Source organism: Amblyraja radiata, chromosome 19 (genome assembly GCF_010909765.2).
Source record: "Amblyraja radiata isolate CabotCenter1 chromosome 19, sAmbRad1.1.pri, whole genome shotgun sequence".
Lineage (NCBI taxonomy): Eukaryota > Metazoa > Chordata > Chondrichthyes > Rajiformes > Rajidae > Amblyraja > Amblyraja radiata.
In genome coordinates this window covers 24,500,196-24,524,436 of record NC_045974.1, presented here as the reverse complement: position 1 = coordinate 24,524,436, position 24,241 = coordinate 24,500,196, and the positions used below count along the sequence as shown (strand labels likewise).

Below are 24,241 nucleotides of genomic sequence, written 5' to 3'. Positions count from 1 at the left end.
GGGAAAGATAGAGATGGGGAGATAGAGCAAGAGAGAGAGAGAGAGAGGGGGGGGGGGAGAGCAAGAGAGAGAGAGAGAGAGGGGGGGAGAGCAAGAGAGAGAGAGAGAGAGAGAGGGGGGGAGAGCAAGAGAGAGAGAGGGAGGGAGAGGGAAGGAAAGAGAGATGGGGAGATAGAGCGAGAGAGAGATAAAGAGAGGGAGGGATTGAGATAGAGACACACACACATACACACACACACATACACACACACACACACACATATATATATATATATATATATATATATATATAAAGAGAGAGAGAGAAAGAGAGAGAGATAGAGAAAGAGAGAGAGAGATAATTTCTTACAAAGTTACTTAAATAATTCCGACCCTTACTGCTCGCAGCAAGGATGCAAATCTTCATTAAATTTACAGAAGAAAATCTTTCTATGCCATTATAATAACAAATAAAACCTTAAATAAACCAGCGGCCATTTCTCATGCCAACTTCAGGTAATTTGGCACGGAATAATTGAACATGACAAAATCTAATTTGTAGAGATTGAACAGCTGAGTTTGGAAAGCCGAGCTGATGTTTTGGAAAAACTGTGCCGTCATTTCATCCGTAGTTCTGGTGGACTTGGCGTAGGTGGGGAACTTGACCAACTTGTCCACTCCGGCCAAGCGCAGGATATAGTTTGCGTCCTCCTGCAGGCTCTCGTATTTGCCGATCAGGTCGTAGTGGATGTGGCAGGGGTGGCACAGGGAGGAGACGGTCTCCCAGTGTTCGTTGAAGGGCTCCTCCCTCTGCGTGTGGGGGTTGACGAGGTAGCCCACAAACTCCTCGAACTTCACGTCGCCGCCGCCGCGCAGGGCCTCCCGGGTGGCGTTCTTCCGCTGCCGCCGCACGATCTTGGTGCCGTAGCGCTTGTGGAAGGAGGTGTTGTACCTGCGGGTGAACTTGTTCCTGTAGGCCGACACCAGCCGCTCGAAGGGTTCGCGCACGAACATGAACTTCAGGTAGCTTTTTAAGCGGTGGTTGATCTCTGAGATGCTGTACTGGTTGAGGGTTTTCAGGTTGGACGGCACGTGGGCCTCGTTGGCTGGAATCTCCATGGGATCCCCGTACCGGCCCTGCCCAGTCAGCACCATCATCACCCTCTTCCAGTTCGTGCAGGCCACCTTGGGCACGTAGCAGTAGATCAGCTCGTGGTCCTCGTCCACCACCAGGTGCCTCAGATCGTTGGGGGTCAGCACTCGCCGCTTTCGACTCCTGGCGCTGTTCGCCCGACACATCTGCGCCACCTGGTTCCTCCGTATCTGATGCGCCACTTCCGTGCTGGAGAATTCATACTGAAATTACAACAACAAAAAAACACACGTTAAAACAATTGGCCAGAAAGACGTGGTCTGCATTTAGATTAGATTAGATTAGATTAGATTAGATTCGCTTATTGTCATTCAGATCTTTCGGTCTGAACAAAATTTTGTTTCCCTGCAGTCATACATATAATATAAAATGACAAAAACACACAATCAACACAAATTTAACATCCACCACAGTGAGTTCACCAAACACTTCCTCACTGTGGTGGAAGGCAAAATCTTAAAGTCTCTGTCTCTTCCCTCTTTGTTCTCCCTATTGACTTACTACAAGTATAAGGTACAACAGTAATTTAAAAAATAAATCTGGTAACGGGGATGAAATATATGAAGTTGGTATATCCCTTTTTGCGTGGTTTTTTATAATAGAGCAATTGTTACTCTTTCTTTTTTTCTTTTCTAGGGTCTATTTCTTAACTTTCTTCTCTAACTCTTTTTCTAATGGGCTTTTTTTTCCCCCAACACTTTCTCGCACTATCACGATTCTTTCCCGCTTTCCTTACTTCCTTTATTTAAAAAAAAAAACACAGGTTAAAAGAATTGGCCAGGCGTGCGAAGAAAGAACACGGCTGGCTCCGTGAAGGACAATGGAGGTGAGGTCCGTGCAAGTGCGTCAAGAGGGGCTTTGTTGTCATATGCATTGAAACGGAACAAGGGGCGCACGGTGGCACAGCGGTAGAGTTACTGCCTTTCCTCGCCAGAAACCTGGGCTCGATCCTGACTACATTCTCCCTGTGACCATGTGGGTTTTCTCCAGGTGCTCCGGTTTCCTCCCACACTCCAAAGACGTGCAGGTGTGTAGATGAATTGGCTTCTGTGAATTGTAAAGTGCCCCTGGTGTGTAGGATAGTGCTAGTGTAGGGGGTCTTTGCCGGAAGGGCCCGTTTTCACGCTGTGTTTCTAAAGTCTAAAGAATGGTCTCGACCCAAAACGTCACAGATCCATTTTACTCCTGAGATGTCGCCTGACCTGCTGAGTTACTCCAGCATTTTGTGTCCTTTTACACCTTCCACATCACGGCATGTTTAGCTTAGTTTTGTTTTTTAGTTTAGAGATACAGTGCAGTAACATAGAAACATAGAAACATAGAAAATAGGTGCAGGAGTAGGCCATTCGGCCCTTCGAGCCTGCACCGCCATTCAATATGATCATGGCTGATCATCCAACTCGGTATCCTGTACCTGCCTTCTCTCCAGACCCCCTGATCCCTTTAGCCACAAGGGCCACATCTAACTCCCTCTTAAATATAGCCAATGAACTGGCCTCAACTACCTTCTGCGGGAGAGAATTCCAGAGATTCACCACTCTCTGTGTGAAAAAAGTTTTCCTCATCTCGGTCCTAAAAGATTTCCCCCTTATCCTTAAACTGTGACCCCTTGTTCTGGACTTCCCCAACATCAGGAACAATCTTCCTGCATCTAGCCTGTCCAACCCCTTAAGAACGAGTCGGCAACGACCAGCGATCACCCCGTACACCAGCACTATCCTACACACTACGGACAATTTGTCATTTTTACCAAAGCCAATTAACCTACAAACCTTGTACGTCTTTGGAGTGGGGAACGAAACCGGAGCACCCGGGGAAAACCCACGTGGTCACGGGGAGAATGTGCAAACTCCATACAGACAGCACCTGTGGTCAGGATCGAACCTGGGTGTGGGGTGCTGTGAGGCAGTGACTCTACCGCTGCCCCACCATGCCACCAATGTCACTGAGGACTTAATGAAGTGCTTCTCCCGTGCACGCCTTTTCAGCCACCGATTCTTGTCCTCGTTAGTATTGATTAGCATTAAATCCAGACCACGTTGTTCCACCCCTACCAGAAACACAGTTGAGCAGTCTGGCCTATTCCAACTCTGAGCTTTTTGGATATTAAAGGAAGCAAGCTTAGTTTAGAGATACAGCGTGGAAACAGGCCCTTCTATCCTACACACCAGGGACAATTTACAGAAGCCAATTAACCTACAAACCTGAAATTGGGTCAAAAGGTAGTCACAAGGAATTACAAATGCTGGGATCATGAAACTGGGTACTGATTGTGAATGATCAGCCATGATCACATTGGCTCGAAGGGCCGAATGGCCTACTCCTGCACCTATTGTCTATTTTCAAAGCCAAAAGTGCTGGAGGAACTCAACGGGTCTGGCAGGATGTGTGGAGGGAATGGACGGATGACAATTTGAGTTGGGCCTTGCTCACACTGATGAAGGATCCTTCTTCGCCTTGAAGAATCCTTCATCAAATTGAAGAAAGGTCCCGACCTTAAACGTCACCTGTCCATTCCCTCCGCAGGTGCAGCCTGACCCAATGAGTTCCTCCAGCAATTTGTGTCTTGATTAGAGGTAAATTCAGGACCGTGGTCTGGAGGCAAAAGATCACCAAACAATGTCATGGAATGGCACAAAATGACCTACTGGCTGCTTAATATGAATATGGAAATATGGTCCCAATTCAACAGCTCACGAGAGCTGGAAAGGGTGCAGGTAAGATTTACGAGGATGTTGCCAAGACTCCAGGGCCTGAGCTATAGGGAAAGGTTGAGCTGGCTAGAATGTTATTCCTTGGAGCGTAGGAGGATGAGGGAAGATCTTATAGAGGTGTACAAAATCATGAGAGGAATAGATCAGGTAAAAGGAAAGAATCTTTTGCCCAGAGTAGGGCAATCTAGAACTGGAGGTTTACGGTGAGAGGGAAAGATTTAATAGGAACCTGAGGGGTAATATTTTTACACAAAGGGTGATGGGTGTATGGAACGAGCTGCCGGAGGAAGTAGTTGAGGCAGGTATTATCAAAACATTTAAAAGACAATTGGCCAGGTAAATGGATTTAGATCTAAGGACAGGTTTAGAGGGATATGGGCCAACGTTGGACTAGTGTAGATGGGACATGTTGGTCGGTGTGGGTAAGCTGGGCCGAGAGCCTGTTTCCGCTCTGTGTGACTATGAGAAACAAGAGGTGTTGATAGGACAGTGTACAAGCCTGCAGCTTGTTCTCACGTCAAGAAACATTGGTGCAGGAGTAGGCCATTCGGCCCTTCGAGCCAGCACCACCATTCAATATGATCATGGCTCATCATCCACAATCAGTACCCCCCGTTCCTGCCTTTTCCCCATATCCCTTGAATCCGTTAGCCCTAAGAGCTAAACCTAACTCTCTCTTCAAAACATCCAGTGAATTGGCCTCCACTGCCTTCTGTGGCAGAGAATTCCACAGATTCACAACTCTCTGAGTGAAAAAGTTTTTCCTCATCTCAGTCCTAAATGGCCTACCTTCATTCTTAAGTGTGGGATTTAAACTAACACCCTATGACTTACGAGGTGTTTGTGATACTCAGAGATCTGGAACTCATTGCGAGAAAAGGTATAGAAGCAGAAACATTAATCACATTTTAAAACTAAAGGGCCTGTCCCACATTCACGACCTAATTCACAACCTTTTTTACTCGTGGACATTTTTCATCATGTTGAAAAAACGCCCCGACCTACTTGATGCCACGAGTACCTACGACTAGCATCACGACCTACCTACGACCTCGTGACGACCATGCTGCAAATATGAGTCAAGGGCAAACTCGGCAGAGGTCGTGAATTAGGTTGTGAAAGTGGGACAGGCCCTGAACTGGATATTAGTTGCAGGAGCTGGAAGATGAGTAGTTTTCTTTCATTCTTTTCTTTTGATTGATTAAAAGATACAGCGTGGAAACAGGCCCTTCGGCCCATGTAGTCCATCGATCACCCGTTCACACTAGTTTTACCACGTTCACATCCACTCCTTACACACTAGGCACAGTTTAGCAAGGCCAATTAACCTACAAACCCGCACATCTTAGGGACGTGGCAGGAAACCGGAGCACCCGGAGCAAACCCACGGGGTCACAGGAAAGAGTGGTAGCACTTTGCACCTGCTCAGAGACAATAGCCTGAGTGGTTTCCTCATATGTTAGAAGTTCTCTACGATTCAATAAGTCACAGCCAAGCTGTCATCAGGCAACTGAACCAACCTATCACCAACTAGAGCCTGATCTGACCTACCATCTACCTCATTGGAGACCCTCAGTTTATCTTAACTAGTCTTTATCTTGCACTACACGTTACTTCCTTTATCCTGTATCTGTACACTGTGGATGGCTCGATTGTAATCATGTATAGTCTTTCCGCTGACTGGCTAGCACGCGTCAAGCTTTTAACTGTACCTCGCTACAGGTGACAATAAACTAAACTAAACTGATGTAACTTGATGTAACTCCAGAAAGAAACTGACTGAGTGGCGCAGTGGTAGAGTTGCTGCTTCACAGCATCAGAGATCCGGGTTCCATCCTGACTACGGATGCTGTCTGTATAGAGTTTATACGTTCTCCCCGTGACCTGCGTGGCTTTTCTCCGGGTGCTCCACTTTCCTCCCACACTTCAAAGACGTACAGGTTTGTAGGTTAATTGGCTTTGGTTAAATTGTAAATTGCCCCTAGTGTGTGCAGGATAGATTTAGTGTGCGGGGATCGCTGGTCGGCGCGGACCTGGTGGGCCGAAGGACCTGTTTCTGCGCTGTATCTCGAAACTAAACAAAATCCGCATGGCATCAAATAAAGCAGGCAACAAAAGAAGCTTTTCCCTGTACCTCGGTTCACGTGCCAATAATAAACCGAACCACAGATCTGCTCACGATCTATACCGACGTTGTTTTAATTAATTGCCAACCCCCTGTCAAACCATTCATTAATTAGTAAAAGTCTGCAGAGTCACACACAGCAGGCAGGGTCCCGTGTTTCCTCTCGAGAGTGTACACATGACTCTCTCTCTGCACCTGATCAATCCGCTGAGTAGTGGCCAGTCCTCCCTATCTACACTCCCGTTGAGAATACCGCTGCTACTGTCTGAGTCGGCGGTTTGCAGTGTAAAGTCAGCATGAACCAATTTCCTTTCATGTTTTACATGGTCTCGCACGGAACTCATTAGAAGGTCCAGCTAAATGATTGTGGTCTAAAAGACAGCACTGCATCATACTAATAAACTCCAGACGTGACATGCTGTACTGATAAGGTAGGCAGTCTCTGGGACAGCAAACAAAACTCATTACTTTAACTCCCTGCTGCTTCCTTCCAAACAATCCTCCCACCTATATAATTGGATTTTTAAAAAAAATCATTAAACAAATAAGGTAGACTGGAGACACAAGAGACTGCAGACAAAACTTCAAACTGGTATTGATGGATTGAAAGATAGGGCATGGAAACGGGCCCTTAGGCCCACACCGAGCATTGATCAGCTGTTCACACTAGTTCATAAGTTCATAGGTTATAGGAGCAGATTTAGGCCATTCTGCCCATCAAGGCTACTCCGCTATTCAATCATGGCTGATCTATCTTTCCCTCTCAACCCCATTCTCCTGCCTTCTCCCCACAACCCCTGACACCCGTAGCAATCAAGAGTTCTTTGTTATTCCACCTTCACACCCACTCCTTACACACTAGGGGCAATTTACAGAGGCCAATTAATCTACAAGACCACATGTTTGAGTTGAGAGATACAGCATGGAAACAGGCCCTTCGGCCCACTGAGTCTAGGCAGACCATCGATCACCTGTTCACAGTAGTTCTATGTTATTGCCACTTTCTTATCGACTTCCCCCAAATTACAGAGGCCAATTAACCTACAAATCCACTCGTCTTTGGGATGTGGGAGGAAACCGGAGCACCCGGAGAAAACCCATGCGGTCACGGGGAGAACGTGCAAACTCCACACACACGCAAGGTCAGGATTGAACCCGGCTCTCCAGCGCCGTGAGGCAGCGGCTCTACCTGCTGCGCCACTGTGCGCCACCTTGTCTTTGGGACGTGGGAAGAAACTGGGAGAATAGGAGGGCGGCATAATCCAAAGGTAAGTTTAAGGCTAACATAATGGTAGGTTAATTGGCTTCTGTAATTTGCCCCGATAGTGTAGAATGGAACTAGGGTAATCGTTGGTCAGCACGGACTCGGAGGGCCGAAGGGCCTGTTTCCACCCTGTACCTCTACCCTAAAACTCAGAGGTGAGAATGTTTCCCAATAAATCAAAGGCTTAAAACATTAATAAACCTTCATAACATTTATTTTTTGCAAGGTTGCAATATAATGGAGCCCTCTGACAGATTTTGACTTTGGAGCCGCAGGCATCATCTGGGAGATTCCAGTAAATAAACCTTCGGCGATAAAAAACAGACATGATTCTGAAGCACGCCTCGCGTCCTTGGTGGGCTGAAGGGCCTGTTTCCACGCTGAATCATTAAACTAAACTAAAGGAGTCCACCAGTAGTGACTTAAAATGTCTCCTCTAATATAATTCTCAATGTTTCGTCGCTTCTGTGTGTAATTATGTTGTAGGGTGGCACAGTGGCTCAGCGGTAGAGTTGCTGCCTCACAGCGCCAGAGATCGGGTTCGATCCTGACTACTGGTGCTGTCTGTATGGAGTCTGTACGTTCTCCCCGTGACCGCGTGGGTTTTCCCCGGGTACTCCAGTTGCTTTCCACACTCCAAGGACGTGCAGCAGGTTTGTAGGTTAATTGGGCTCTGTAAATTGTCCCTAGAGTGTAGGATAGAACTACTGTGAGTGGGAGATCAATTATCGGCGCGGACTCGGTGGGCCGAGGGGCCAGTTTCCATGCTGTATCTTTAAACTGAACTAAACAGTTTTAGATGGATATGGGCCAAATGCAGGCAGGTGGGACTAGATGGGTCGGTATGGGCAATTTGGGCCGAAGGGCCTGCTTCCACGATCTATGACTCAAAATCTCTAAGCTAAACTAAACTAAATTCTGCCTACAGTATAAATAAATCCGAAAATTTGTGATTTAACCATCTCGGTCTGAAGGTAAAGGATTTTTGCATCTTTTGAGTGAGATCAGTAGGTGGTGGTTAATATTCCAGATGACCTCTGACATGTTGTACAGAGTAACCAGTCAGTAATTGTTGACTTAGGGTATTCTTTCCTGTCTATGGCAGGTATGAGGGCATACATTTCATTCCATAGGATGTTCGGTCTACTTATAAAAATATGCATTATTGGCACATCATATGCTCAAACAGAGGTGTTGGATGGGAGCCTAAAATCCATTAAATAGGAACCATTGAATTCAAATAACCAGCCGAGTCATATGTCGCTATTAGATTTATTTTTTTTCTACAATTTAAAGCTCCAGATATTAAAGGCCAACTCAACAATAAAGAATACCCTTTAAATAACTTGAGGAGTTTGCTTAAAATGTGCTGTCAGTTCATTGAGTTATACAGCGTGGAAACAGGCCCTTCGGCCCAACTTGCCCACACCGGCCAACAGGCCCCATCTGCACTGGTCTCACCTGCCCACGTTTGGCCCATATCCCTTCAAACCTTTCCTATCTACGTACCTGTCCAAATGTCTTTTAAATGTTGTTATAGCACCTGCCTCAACTACCTCCTTCGACAGCTCGTTCCATACATCCACCACCCTCTGTGTGAAAATGTTGCCCCTCAGGTTCCAATTAAAACTTTCCCCATTCACCTTATACCAATGTCCTCTGGTTCTTGATTCCTCTACGGGTAAAAGACTCTATGTTTTCCCTATCTATTTTTCCTCATGATTTTATACACCTCCATAACATCACCCCTCATCCTCCTGCGACCCAACCTCTCCCTATAGCTCAAGCCCTCAAGTCCTGGCAACACCCTCGTAACTCTTCTCTGCATCCTTTCCAGTTTAACAATATCACTGTTGTCTCCTGCCTGTCCCAGAAGATTAATGTTGCTGCTTACAACTGTACAATCCTAAATATCTCCCTTTGAACAACTAAGCAGCTGGTTCTTAGATTGAATGGTGTTCAGTACAATAGAGAATAAATAAAGGGTGGTGAATCTGAGGAATTCTTTGCCACAGAAGGCTGTGGAGGCCAAATCAGTGGATATATTTAAGGCAGAGATAGATAGATTCTTCATTGGTACGGGTGGGGAGAAGGCAGAAGAATGGGGTTGGGAAGGAAAGATAGATCAGACATGATTGAATGGCGGAGTAGACTTGATGGGCCGAGTGGCCTAACTCTGCTCATATCACTTATGATAACAGTGCAACACAGGAACAGGCCCTTCGGCCCACAATGTCCGTACAGAACATGAACCTTACACCATCCCATCTCTGCAAACTCCATTAGCACCTCTCATCCCTGGAATTCCCCACTGCTTACCCCGTGACCAACCAGATTTCAATCACCCCGAAGAGAGACACGAAATGCTAGAGTAATTCTTCGCCTGAAGAAGGGTCCCAACCCGAAACATTCTCCAGAGATGGTGCCTGGCCCGCTGAGTTACTCCAGCATTTTGTGTCTTTCTTCAGTATAAACCAGCATCTGCAGTTTCTTCCTACCCTTTGACCCCCGACCTTGGAGGTCATGCCTCAAGCTGCACCAGGTCCCTCACGTCTTAGATTCACTCCTTAAGTCTCACCACCACCACCACAGCTCTTTTGACTATTTATCCGAATACTGCGTTCTGGTGTTACATGTTAGAGCATACAACAGTACAGCACAGGAACAGGCCCTTCAGCCCACATTGTCCGTGGGCATAATGCCAAGTTAAACTGATCTCCTCTGCCTGCTGGAGTAAGTCAGCGGGCCAGGCACACAGCTCTGGAGAGAAGGAATGGGTGACATTTTGGGTCGAGACCCTTCTTCAGACCTTCTTTTCAATCCCCGCATATCCATGGGCCTATCTAAAAGCATCTTAAACGCCGCTGTTGTACCTGCCTCCACCATCACCCCGAGCAGCATGTTCCAGGCACCCACTAGTCTCTGTGGAAAACAACTTGCCCCGCACATCTCTTTAAATTTGGACTTCTCACAGGCAAGAAATCACGCCTGTTCTGGATCAAGACCAAGGTTGCAAAATCACCTATTTATTTTTAAAGACACAACAATGCTATTTATCACACTTATTTTTAAGTTAACTTTAAACAGTCTGGAAAAACTTAAGCCTACACTGCCAACTCGGGGGTTATAGCATTGGCTTTCAAAAATTATTATTTGGTAAAAGTGGTTTGTGAATAATATCCTCTGGATTTTCTTAAGGAGGAACAGTTAGTAACACCCCCAGCGCAGAGATGGTAGATTGGGTTCGCAAATCAAAATGGAGGCGAATACTTTACCCCAGCCTATATTTGCCATGGATTGTCACAAAATGCTGGAGTTAAACTCAGCGCATCAGGCAGCATCTCTGAGAACGTGGATAGGTGAGGTTTCAGGTGGGGGATCCTTCTTCAGACTGACTGTAAAGGTGGCGGAATTGGAAGCCAGAAAAGACCAGGATAAATCAACGCTGGCAACAGATTCCCTGAGAGGCTGCTTGTTGGTTAGGGACAGTGTGATCCCAAGTGGATGCACCTATGTGAACAGTGGAACTGGTTAGATAACGTAGGAAGAGAGGGGGAGCAAGTGTATGTGGGGGGGAGGGGGGGGGGGGGAGCAAGTGAGGGGAGATTGGAGGGGTGTGTATGTAAAAGTCACCTATAATTAGATAATTTAACATTCATACCGCTGGATTGTAAGCTACCCAAACAAAACGTCAGGTGCCTATCTTTGCCACGTTTAGTCAAAACTTACGTAACACACATTACTGACCGGCAGTGATCAGCAACACTGCAATTGACATTTCTCTTTCACTTCTTTTCTTCTAGTTTATTTTAGTTTAGAGGTACACCATGAGAACAGGCCCTTCATCCCACTGAACCCATGCCAACCATCAATCACCCGTTCACACGAGTTCCATTTTATCCTACTTTCTCATCCACTTCCTACACACTAGCGACAATTTACAGAAGCCAATTAATCTGCAAACCAGCATGTCTAAGTTTAGTTACCCACCTCCAGATTTAGGGACAGTTTCTTCCCGGCTGTTATCAGGCAACTGAACCATCCTATCACCAACTAGAGAGTGGTCCTGACCGCCCATCTACCTCATTGGAGATCCTTGGTCTATCTTTAGTCGGACTTTACCTTGCACTAAACATTATTCCCTTTATCCGGTGTTTGTACATTGTAGACGGCTTGATTGTAATCATGTTTGGGCTTTTTGCTGACTGGATAGCACGCAACAAAAAAGTTTTCACTGTATCTCAGCACACATGATAATGAATGAAACTATCAAACTATCATAGGTGATGTTTCGGGCCACAACCCTTCAGATCAGTCTGAAGAAGGGACATGATCCAAAAACGTCACCTATCCAAGTTCTCCAGAGATGCTGCCTGAGCCGCAGTGTTACTCCAGCACTTTGTGTCCTTTTGCGACTAAAGTCCAGTTTGCCCAGGGGTAGGAAGTGGGAAATCCTAGAGTTGTGCGGTGCTGCTGAAGTCTAGGGAGATGGGAGAGCTCGAATTCAAGGCTGAGAATTTTCTCATTACAGCTTCAACCACCACCAGCAGATTGAGTGATTGATTCAAATGGATCTGTTGCGTCCCTTAAAACAGAGTCTCTGCGTTTTCACACTTCTGCACCTCTAGTCTGATGTATAGATGTATGAAAACGCATATATCCAGATTCAGGGACAATTTCGTCCTAGCTGCTATCAAGCAACTGAACTGACAAACCAACAACTAGAGAGTGGTCCTGACCTATCAACTACTTCACTGGAGACCCTTGGACTATCTGTAATCGGACTTTACTGAACTTTATCTAAACGTTATTCCCTTTACCCTGTATTGTCCACTGCAGACGGTCCGATTGTCATCATGTATTGTCTTTCCACTGACTGGTTAGCACTCAACAAAAAGCTTTTCACTGTACCCTGGTACTCGTGACAACAAACTAAACTAAAGATCTGCTCATGATCTGTATTGACGTTTTTCAATTAATTGATGACTGCCTGTCAAACCATTCAACTTTTCACTGTACCCCATTACACGCGACAATAATAATCCCTTGGAGTGCAGGAGGATGAGGGGTGATCTTATAGAGGTGTACAAAATCATGAGAGGAAGAGATTGGGTAGATGCACAGTTTCTATTGCCCAGGGTAGGGGAATCGAGAACCGGGGGACGTACTGTAAGTTTAAGGTGAAGAGGGAAAGATTTAATAGGAATCTGAGGGATAACCTTTTCACATGAAGGGTGGTGGGTGTATGGAACAAGCTGCCAGAGGAGGTATGTGTTCAAGAAGGAACTGCAGATGCTGGAAGATCGAAGGTACACAAAAACTGCCTGAGGAGGTAGTTGAGGCAGGAGCTATCGCAACGTTTAAGAAGCAATTAAACAGGTACGTGGATGGGACAGGTTTAGAGGGATATGGACCAAACGCAGGCAGGTGGGACTAGTGTAGATGGCACATGTTGGTCTGTGTGGGCAAGTTGGGCCGAAGGGCCCGTTTCCATACTGCATGACTCTATGAATCTAATAAACTAAATTAAACTAAACTAATGTGGTGTAACTTGAATTTGAACCATTCTGCAGAAGGAAAATGCACTCTATAACTGCACGGCAACAAATAAATCCATTTGTGGCTGGACTATTGGTGACAGGTGATTTAGCAGCTGTTAGTGATTCCATCTAACTTGTCTCCAGCACTGTGCTGTCAGGGGAAAAGGCCAGGACGGTTTCATTATAGGCAGTAACTGGCTTCCTTACACTCCCGTTTGTGTGTGGTCTCAAATACTGAGGGGAATTTTGCCGTGTCACCTTCAACGTGCTTCTGTTGGTCCCCGAAAGAGCCAAGACTGGGTTTGTTTCCTGAACTAATCCTGGACTCGCTGCCGACAATGATGCATCGCAAGGTTGTCTCAGAAAGGCAAGGCAGTAATGTATGATCTGACCACGGATATCTCTTGTGAAGCCCATCCCGCGGCAAGGTTGGCCGGTGGGTGATTTACAGCTGCACCGTGCGAGTGGGGAAAACCCTTTGGCAAGCTGATCTCTGCCTCAGAAGCGTCCCCACTGCCTTGCTGGGCTGTGGCGGGTACGGAGTTGGCCTTGTGCCCACAGAAACTGCCCCCATGAAGCAGTCACTCACTGCCAACAGCGCAGAGTCCCAGAACACATCAGGAACCAGGGTAGTCCAATTTCCGGCCTCTGACCACAAGATGAAGGATTAACGAGGGGGCAGGAAGCTGCAGGAAGCTGTGATTTTCTTACATTCACTGGGCTGCCTGTTTTCCCTGTAACCCAGGGGGCAGGGACTCGCGATAAATCTCCACGCACTGTCACCATCTCCCACGGTTTGTGCTGGAGCGCTAACGTGGGGGGAGGCAGAGTCAAATACTATCAGACCTCCATCACACCATTGCAAATTGGTCAGTGTCTAGACCTTGGCTGGATGGGAACGCCACGGCACATGGGCCCAGCATCTCATTACCATAGAAGTGGGGTACCCCCCCCCCCCCCGCCAGGCTGTGACCTACATGGGGGAAGACACCCAGCCAGCCCCTGCTCGTCCCCCAAAGACCCGGCCATCGGGTACGGCTCATGCCACCTAGAACGCAGACTAGAGTGCAGCACGGTGGCGCAGTGGTAGAGTTGCTGCCTTACAGCATTAGAGACCTGGGTTCGATCCTGACCAGGGGTGCTGTCTGTACGGAGTTTGTACGTTCTTCCCGTGACCTGCGTGGGTTTTCTCCGGGTGCTCCACTTTCCTCCCACACTCCAAAGCTGTGCCAGTTTGCAGGTTCATTTGGCTTTGGTAACAAATATTGTAAATTGTCCTGCTAGCGTAAGGGGTGATCTGGTCGGGGCAGGCTCGGTGGACCGAAGGGCCTGTTTCCGCGCTGTATCTCCAAACTACGGGAGGGAATTCTAACCAGAGACCGGGGGGGGTGGAGCCGGCGGCGATGACAGATGCGATGGGCGAGGGGCAAAGCCGGTAGGAAAGGAGAGGGACCGGGGTCTGGCCTACCGCACCCTCGAGGTCGGCCACGGGAGGCTCCCCGGGGGCACACAGGTGGACAGGTGGAGAGGAAGGTGGGTCCGCTGGCGATGGCTGTAGGCTTTGCAGCAGCCTGGGGCTCGTTTATATCAAGCACCGCTCATAACAATTAGAGTGCGAATTGGACTTTGAAAACGGTGCCAACCCCTGGCACCTTTTGCCTGCGGGCTCAGTGGACTATTTCTGTACACTTTGCTAGTTGGGGATTGGGCTGAAGTGTGGTGATACTTTACTGGACTCAGAAAATAATTTTAATTGTATGTTTGAGGAATTTGAGGAAGGACATTCTTGCTATTGAAGGAGTGCAGCGTAGGTTTACAAGGTTAATTCCCGGGACGGCGGGACTGTGATATGCTGAGAGAATGGAGCAGCTGGGCTTGTACACTCCGGAGTTTAGAAGGATGAGAGGGAATCTCATTGAAACATATAAGATTGTTAAGGGTTTGGACACGCTAGAGGCAGGAAACATGTTCCCGATGTTGGGGGAGTCCAGAACCAGGGGCCACAGTTTAAGAATAAGGAATAAGCCATTTAGAACGGAGACGAGGAAACACCTTTTCTCACAGAGAGTGGTGAGTCTGTGGAATTCTCTGCCTCAGAGGGCGGTGGAGGCAGGTTCTCCGGATGCTTTCAAGAGAGAGCTAGATAGGGCTCTTAAAAATAGCGGAGTCAGGGGATATGGGGAGAAGGCAGGAACGGGGTACAGATTGGGGATGATCAGCCATGATCACATTGGATGGCGGTGGTGGCTCGAAGGGCCGAATGGCCTAGTCCTGCACCTATTGTCTATTGTTTGTACGAGGCTATAAAAGCACCATTGAACCATTGGTTCTCCAGTCTAGTTCAGAGATACAACATGGAAACAGGCCCTTCACCTCAAATCTATGCTGACTCTCAATCACCCCTACACTAGTTCCATCCTACACACCAGGGACAATTTAGAGAAGCCAACCTGCATGTATTTGGAATGTGGGAGGAAACCGGAGAAAACCCACGTCGTCAGGGAGAGCGTGCAAACTCTATACAGACAGCACCCGTAGTCAGGATCGAACCCGGGTCTCTGGCGCTGTGAGGCAGCGACTCTATCCGCTACACCACTGTGCCGCCCCAACATATTGCTCTGTTAAAGGTATGTTGTTGTCCTCATCAATCACTTAACTCTACACTCTCTTATTACCGACTTGCTGCTGCTGGAATTACTCTAGACTTCCTCTCTAAAGACCCCTGGTTAAATATTTCCTCAGGCTCTCTTCTGCCAGGAGGGCAATTCTATATAGGTTAATTGGCTTCTGTAAATTGTCCCTAGTGTGTGGGATAGTGCTGGTGTACGGGGTGATCGTTGGTCAATGTGGACCTGGTGAGCCGAAGGGCCCGTTTCCACGCTGTATCTCTCAAGTAAACTAAACTTTAGACTTTAGAGGTACAGCGCGGAAACAGGTCCTTCGGCCCACCAGGTCTGCGGCAACCAGCGATCACCTCAGGCACACGCACTACCCTACACACTAGGGACAATTTACAATTTTACCAAAGCCAATTACTCTACAAACCTGCACGTCTTTGGTGTGTGGAAAGAAACCGGAGCACCCGGAGAAAATCCACGCGGTCACAGGGAGACCATACGAACTCTGTACAGATAGCACCTGTAATCAGGATTGAACCCGGGTCACTGGCGCTGTAAGGCAGCGACTCTACCGCTGCGCCACCGTGTGAACTTCGTAAGGAAATCCCACAGATGAGGGCCTTCAGAGATCAGTGTGCTGCAGACTGATCTTATGTGAGGTAACGCACGAGGCCAAAGTGGGAGAAACCCTTGATTTACTGGGAGTTCCAGGCCTTAACTAGTGGAGAAGCATCAGAACAGGACAATGACTAGTTTAGCTTCAACATGCTGTGGGCCAGAGGACGGTACAGGTCATGGATCGTGGAGGTATCGATGTTGCCTTGATGCATGCTTGAAAGCGGGACAAGGTGTGAAACAAGACCGATAGGAGACATCGTCTACAGCAGGCATCACGGTGGCGCAGCGGTAGAGTTGCGGACTTACAGCGCCAGGGACCCGGATTCGATCCTGTCAGTACGGAGTTCGTATGTACTCTCTGTGACTCTCTACTGTACATGGGTTTTCTCCGGGTGCTCCGGTTTCCCACCACACTCCAAAGACGTGCAGGCTTGTAGGTTAATTGGTTTCGGTAAAAACTGTAAATTGTCCCTAGTGTGTAGGATAGTGTTAGTGTACGGGTGATTGCTGATCGGCACGGATCAGTGGACTGAAGGGCCTGTTTCCGCGCCATATCTCTATACTAAAACTATAAAAACTAAAGCATACCAAGGGTTGGTAGATTCCCCGTCTTCTTAAACATTTATATCCAGCACTAAAGACAAAATGGAAAATCAGTTTCATTGAACTACGACTAATGTTTTGGATTCAACCATTGTCGAATGTGTCCTTACCTCCTTCAAGTGTTGAATTAAATATTTTGTAACAAAACCAGGTAGACTAAATAGCACACATGTTTATCTGTTGTTAGTTCCATTGTGTTTAGCTGAATGTAACAGTGGTTTAACAAGGTCAACACATGTAGAAAGAGCCTTGATCATTCAGATTGAATTGATTGAAAGATACAGCATGGAAACAGGCCCTTTGGCCCATCGAGTCTTCACCGACCATCGATAGGGCGGCACAGTGGCGCTGCGGTAGTTTCTGCCACACAGCGCCAGTGGTCCAACCTCGATCCTGACTATGGATGCTGTCTGTGCGGAGTTTGCACGTTCTCCCTGTGGGTTTTCTCCGGGCGCTCCTGGTCCCCTCTCACATTCCAAAGATGTGCAGGTTTGTATGCTAACTGGCCCGCTGCAGATGGCCCGGAGTGTGTAGGGTATGGATGAGAAAGTGGGATAACATAGAAGTTTGTGCGAAGGGGAGATCGATGGTTGGAGAGAATTCAGTAGGCCGAAGGACCCGTTTCCACGCTGTATGTCTAAAATAAAACTAACTTCAGAGGTGAGAGTGGTAACCATTAAATCCATGGCCTAAAACATTCATTTAAAGGCGGCACAGTGGTGCAGTTTCTACGTCTCTCCGTGAGCTGCGTGGGTTTTCTCCAAGATCTTCGGTTTCCTCCCACACACCAAAGACGTGGGTTAATTGGCTTGGTATAAATGTCAATTGTCACCAGTGTGTGTAGGATAGTGTTAATGTGCGGGGATCGTGTGGCCGATGTGGACTCGGTGGGCCGAGAGGGCCTGTTTCAGCGCTCTCTCTAAACTCAAGGAAGCATTACAGGTCCATCAAATCCCACATCACAAGATTAACAAACTGTTTTTACCCCAAGGCCATCACAACTCGGAACTCTGCACTGAACATACAGCCCCCAGAGCCCATATTACACATTATGACTTGACTTGACGCTTTCTTGCCGTTTTTGTTATTCGTTATTCGTTATTATTTATCTGATACGTTGGAGCTCCGCCCGGGCAGTGCTCCTGAAATGTTGTTGTATGTATTTACAATGACAATTAAGTGTATTATTATTATTAACTAAACTAAGATTAATAAACCTTCACAATATTTATTTTTTGCAAGGCTTCAAGATAATGGAGTCAGATTTTGTCTTTGGGGACAGTGAAGCAGGCATTATCGGGGAGATGACTGTAAATAAACCTTCAGCGATAAAAAACAGAGACAATATTCTGAAGAATGTCCTTGTGTCCAGACCATGCTGAGTTTCAAGGCTTCAGTGACCAGGAGTAACCTCTCTGAGGGCAATAACAAAAACACCCAGGGATGCCCTGACCAATAAGCAAAAATAATGACTTTCTAAACAACAAGCCAAACCAGAAATAATTCAAGTACTTTCTTACTTTAATATATCACTATTATAATATAGTTATTTAAATTATATTTAAATTGTTAATTAATTATAAATAAATGCAACAAATCATATAAAATCATTAATCAATTAATTCTTGATTATTTATAACTAATAATATTTAATATAACAATTATATTTAAACAACTGGTTCTTGATTCCCCATACTCTGGGTAAAATGAATTAAGTTTTTCCCAGCGTTGGGGAATCAAGAACCAGAGGTCATGGGTTTAAGGTGAGAGGGAATGATTTAATAGGAACCTGAGGGGCAACATTTTCACACAGTGGATATATGGAACAAACTGCCATAGGTAACTGGAGGCAGTTGAGGCAGGAACTATAAAAACATTTAAAAGACACTTGGTCAGGTACATGGATAGGAAATGTTGACAGGGATATGGGCCAAACGCAGGCAAATGGGACCAGCCTCGATGGGGCATCTTGGTCAGCATGGACGAGTTGGGTCGAAGGGCCTGTTTCCATGCTCTATATGACTCTAAAACTGTGAAAACTGTCACAGGATTTAGTGCGTTAGGGTTATACAGCATGGAAATTGAACCCATCAGGTGCATGTTGACCATCAACTAATCCTGTTTTGTTTTCCCACATTCCCCACATATACTTCCACCTGCATACACACCAGGGCAATTCACCATGGTTAATTCAGCTACAAGATTAACCTTCAGGGAAGGCACAGCGGTAGAGCTGCTACCTAAGAGTGCCAAAAACCTGGGTTCGATCCTGACTATGGGTGCTGCCTGTACAGAGTTTGCTCGTTCTCCCTGTGACCGTGTGGGTTTTCTCCAGTTGCTTTGGTTTCCTCCCACATCCCAATGCCGTGCGAGATTGTAGGTTAATTGGCTTCTGAAGATTATCCCTAATGTGCAGGATTAGAAAGTGGGATAACATAGAACTAGTGTACGGGTGAAAAATGTTCCCGATGTTGGGAGAGTCCAGTTACCACGGCCTTCCACATGAGAGCAGCAATGAATGCAGGCATGGAAATCGCTATCAAAACATGGGGGGGACCGGGGGGACACAATTTCTTGGTGGCCGTGCACGCATGCGCACATTCACACACACAGACGCGAGGCTTCTGAGGCTTCAGCCGTAGGCCCTGTGGATGGTAATTACGGGAACGACGACCCAGGCTTACGGCCAGCGCGGAGAAGCAGCGCTAAATCCAGCTCAACTCTGCCTGTCTCACCGGGTTAACCTACAGCCCTGCCTGGACTGACATGACACCAGTCCGGAGCGGTGGAGCTAGCGCTGCTTCTCCGCGCTTGCTGCAAACCTGGGTTGTCGTTCCTGTAAGTCCAGGCAGGGCTGTAGGTTAACCTGGCGGGACAGGCAGAGTTGAGCTAGATTTAGCGCTGCTTCTCTGCGCTGGCTGTGGGCCTGGGGGCACCGCTCCCGTCTGACTCCCGATGTCTCTGGCCACCCCTGGGCGTGTGGGGGTGGGGGGCACTCAGGTGGGGACGGGGATGGTCCAGTGGTGGTTCGGCAGCGATTGCAGCGCAGGAGACCCGGGATCGATCCTGGCTGCGGATGAGGCACAGGTCTGTGTCCAGGTGCTGCCGAGGGTGTTTTTCCGCTTGTGACCTATGACCTGGGCATGCAATTCAACTCCACTTTATGATCTTTGCTCCACCAGGACGTCTCCCTCCTCCAATCACCGTGCTCTATCCTCAGTCCTTCCCCCTCTGACAGACACCTCCCTCCTCCAATCATCGCGCTGAATCATCATGGTCCCCCCCCCATTGCCTGGTGACCGAAGTCTCTCTTGTCCCATCGGCACCCTTGATCATCAGTCCCACCCCCACTGTCTCGCGGAAAGCAGAGATTTCACCGGGTTTTAAAATCCGGATTACAAAAAATGGGTGGGGTGGGTCGTCCCCCACCCCTCAAAATAGGGGGGGGGGGCTGCCTTTCCAACCCCTGCATGAATGGATTCAGTCAAGCATTACATCCATGCTCTCAGCCTGCCTGTGCAGTCATTTAATTAGGCAGCTTCTCCTGGCTTTATTCTGTTACTGTGAGCAGACCGAGGTGACTGCTAACCCCCAAATCGTTTTCATCATCACTTTCCCCGTGTGCTCTCAGTCCCTTCATTCGTGGAAACTCAGGCTTTATACTTTACTTTGGACTTCAGAGAAACAGCCTGGAGACAGGCCTTTCGGCCCACCGAGCCCACGCCCACCATCGGTCACCTAAACACTAGGCCCCACTCCACACACCAGGGGCAATTTACAGAAGCCAGTCAACCTTCAAACCTGTCTGTCTTTGGAGTGTGTGAGGAAGCCGGAGCACCCGGACACAACCCACACGGAAGTCCCACACCGGAGAACGTACAATACCCCGTAGATGGTTCTTGACTCTAAAACTCTGAAAACTGTCACAGGATTTAGCGCTTTAGAGTTATGCAGCATGGAAAATTGACCTTTGAACCCAGCAAGTCCACGTTGACCATCAGTCATAGTCAGGATCAAACCTGGGTCTCTGGCGCTGTGAGGCAGCAACTCTACCGCTGCACCACCATGCCGCCTTTCAACCTCTACAATCCTTTCTCTTAACCCCTCCATTCCTTCTTCCCATAAAACAATAAGAAATAGGAGAAGAATTAGGTCATTTGGCCCATCGAGCCTGCCCCACCATTTAATCCTGGGATGGCAGGACTTTCATATGAAGAAAGACTGGATAGACTTGGCTTGTACACGCTAGAATTCAGAAGATTGAGGGGGGATCTTATAGAAACTTACAAAATTCTTAAGGGGTTGGACAGGCTAGATGCAGGAAGATTATTCCCGATGTTGGGGAAGTCCAGAACATGGGGTCACAGTTTAAGGATAAGAGGGAAGTCTTTTAGGACCGAGATGAGAAAATCATTTTTTACACAGAGAGTGGCGAATCTGTGGAATTCTCTGCCACAGAAGGTAGTTGAGGCCAGTTCATTGGCTACATTTAAGAGGGAGTTAGATGTGGCCCTTGTGGCTAACGGGATCAGGGGGTATGGAGAGAAGGCAGGGATGGGATACTGAGTTGGATGATCAGCCATGATCATATCGAATGGCGGTGCAGGTTCGAAGGGCCGAATGGCCTACTCCTGCACCTATTTTCTATGTTTGTATGTCTATCTTTCTCTCTCAACCCCCTTCTCCCCATAACCCCTGACACCCTTACTAATTAAGAACCTATCGATCTCCGCTTTCAAATTATCCAATGACTTTCCTTCCACCACTGTCTGTGGCGATGAATTCCACAGATTCATCATCCTCTGCCTCAAGAAATCCCTCCTCAAGAATCTCCTCAGCACTCCAGTCCATCAGAGTGTGGCCTACACTGGTAGCCACAGTATTTATCTGACTGGTAAGTTAGACACAGACTCTTTGATTCACCTCGTAGGTTTGGAGTGCCGTTGACATTCATCATTAACAGCTTCCTTTCCACACGGACGACCACAGTGATTATTAATAGTGCCTTCTACTGATACCGCAGCAGCCTGGCTCCATCCGTACGGTTAGGATTGGCAAGGACTGTCCCGGTGCCGGGAACTTTGTACAGGAAGCTTGGCTCCACAGTTGGCTTGTCATGGACCTGGGATGATACTGACCTTACATGACGCTGGTCTGTGATGTAAATTAATGCCACGTATGAGAAAGGGAATATACAAAATCACCCCAGTCTTCACTCCCCGCATGGCAGGGGATATTAAGCGCACAGTGCTACAGCCACTGCCCCATGCTATGTCATATGTTCATAAGTTCATAAGTCATAGGAGCAGAATTAGGCCATTCAGCCCAACATGTCTACTCATGGCTGATCTCTATCTTTCCCTTAGTTCAGAGATACAGCCCTGCAATAGGCCCTTCGGCCCACCGAGTCTGTGCCGACCCGCGATCCCCGTACACTGGCATTATCTTACACATTAGGGACAATTTACCATCTTTACCGAAGCCAATTAACCTACAAACGTGGGTTTTGTCCGGGTGCTCCGGTTTTCTCCCACACTCCAAAGACGTACAGGTTTGTAGGTTAATTGGTTTCGGTAAGAATTATAAATTGCCCCTTCCGCCCTAACTCGTCATTGCCAACCAAGATGCCAAATTAAACCAGTCCTATTAGCTTGCATTTGGCACATATCTCTCGAAACCTCTCCTGTCCATGTATCCATGTTATGTCTTTTACTATAACAGCATTTAAAAGACACTAGGACAGGGACATGGGTAGGAAAGCTTTAGAGGACAAACACAGGCAAATGGGACTAGGTTAGATGGAGCATGTTGGTCAGCATGGGCAGGATGGGCTGAAGGGCCTGCTTCTGTTTCCTGTGATGCTTCGACTCTGTGTTGTTTTTGTACTTACCTTAACCACTTCCTCTGGCAGCTTGGCTTGCATACCCAGCACCCCAGAGTTACATCTCAGTTGCCCAAATCCACCACTTTTATAAACAGAGGCAGCTCGTAACAATCTGCCTAATGGAGCCAGGGTTTGACATCTCAATATATAGGACATAATGTGATTCACTCTCCATTCCCTCATCTTGAGGCAACATCTTGTTCATAAGTTCTTGGTGCAGAATTAGGCCATTCAGCCCATCAAATCTACTCCTCCATTCTATCATGGCGGATCTCTCGTTCCCACTCAATCCCATTCTCCTGCCTTCTCCCCTGACATCCTTACCAATCAAGAATCAGTTAATCTCCACATTAAAAATATCCATTCGCCTCCACAGTCTTCTGTGTCAATGAATTCCACAGACTCACCACCCTCTGACTAAAGAAATTCCTCCTCATCTCCTTCCTAAAGGTACATTCTTTTATTCTGAGGCTATGGCCTCTGGTCCTAGATTTTCCCATGAGTGGAAACATCCTCTCCACATTCACTGTATCCAGGCCTTTCACTATTGTTATGTCTTTTGTAGTTAAGCACAACATATTATCTTGAAAATCATAAGTACCAGTGCTAACGTCACATTAGCCGACACACCAACCACTTTGAAGTCATTTCCTCACCAAAGTATCACGCCGAATCTCCAGATAAGAAGCAGATACATGTGGTTGCATATTTTCGTATGAACCTCCTCTCACCTCACCACGTCCCACTCTGTTATTTCCCATCCCTCCTTCGAGAGTTCAGCTACCCTTCGCTTTAATATATCTTAGTTTAGCTTATCATAGTCACGTATTATATGTACTGTGAAAAGCTTTTTGTTCCGTGCTAACCAGTCGGCGGAAAGACTATACATGATTACAATCAATTTGACAACAGTGTACAGATACAGGATAAAGGGAATAACATTTAGTGCAAGCTAAGAGTCTGAAGAAGGGTCTCGACCTGAAACGTTACCTATTCCTTTTCTCCAGCGATGCTGCCTGACCCGCTGAGTTACTCCAGCATTTTGTGGGACCCTTTTTCAGCTATGATGGGACTGGATCCAAACGTCACCTATCCATGTTCTACGGGGATGCTGCCTGACCCAATAAGTTACTCCACCACTTTGTGTCCCTTCTGGCCAAAAACAAACTCAATGGGGCGAATGGCTGAATTTTGTGTCTATGTCTTAAGTTCTTATGACATTGCAAAGTTTTAAGCCAATAGAGTCTTTGTTGCCTTCTCTGGTGATCTGGTTAAAGAGGGGCACAGATCTGATTGTGTGGGTGGAGAGAACGAGGGGGGTAAATCAGCCACTGCAGGATTTGAACTCTTATCACGCGGTCTGGGCCTGATGGAGTCACCAGTCAACTGTGTCACCGTTAGACTTTACTTTAGAGATAGTCTAAAATGGAAACAGGCCTTTCAGCCCACCTAGCCTGTGCCGATAAGCGATCACCCCATACACTAGCACCATCCTACACTCTTAGTGACAGTTTACAATTTTTACTGAAGCCAATTAACCTACAAACCTGTACGTCTTGGGAGTGTGGGAGGAAAACCCACGCGGTCACAGGGAGAAGGTAAAAACTCCGTACAGACAGTACCCGTAGCAAGGTTCGAACAGGAGTCTCTGGCGCTGTAAGGCAGCAACTCTACTGCTGCGCCACTGTGCCGCCCCTTTCTACTAACAAAACCTCAGACGTAGTTATAGAGTCATAATGCGTG

General features: G+C 47.2%; 1 protein-coding gene across 2 annotated transcripts in view; it reads right to left on the bottom strand.

Annotated features, from left to right (window-relative positions):
• Nucleotides 1-275: 275 nt before the first annotated feature.
• Nucleotides 276-24,241, bottom strand: part of chst11 (carbohydrate sulfotransferase 11) — a 104,220-nt gene continuing 80,254 nt past the window's right edge. For both annotated transcript variants that reach the window (XM_033038070.1, XM_033038071.1), the window contains exon 3: nt 276-1,335. In XM_033038070.1, coding sequence (XP_032893961.1) covers nt 481-1,335 — 855 coding nt within the window. In that variant the 3' untranslated portion in view covers nt 276-480. The remainder of the gene's footprint in view (nt 1,336-24,241) is intronic.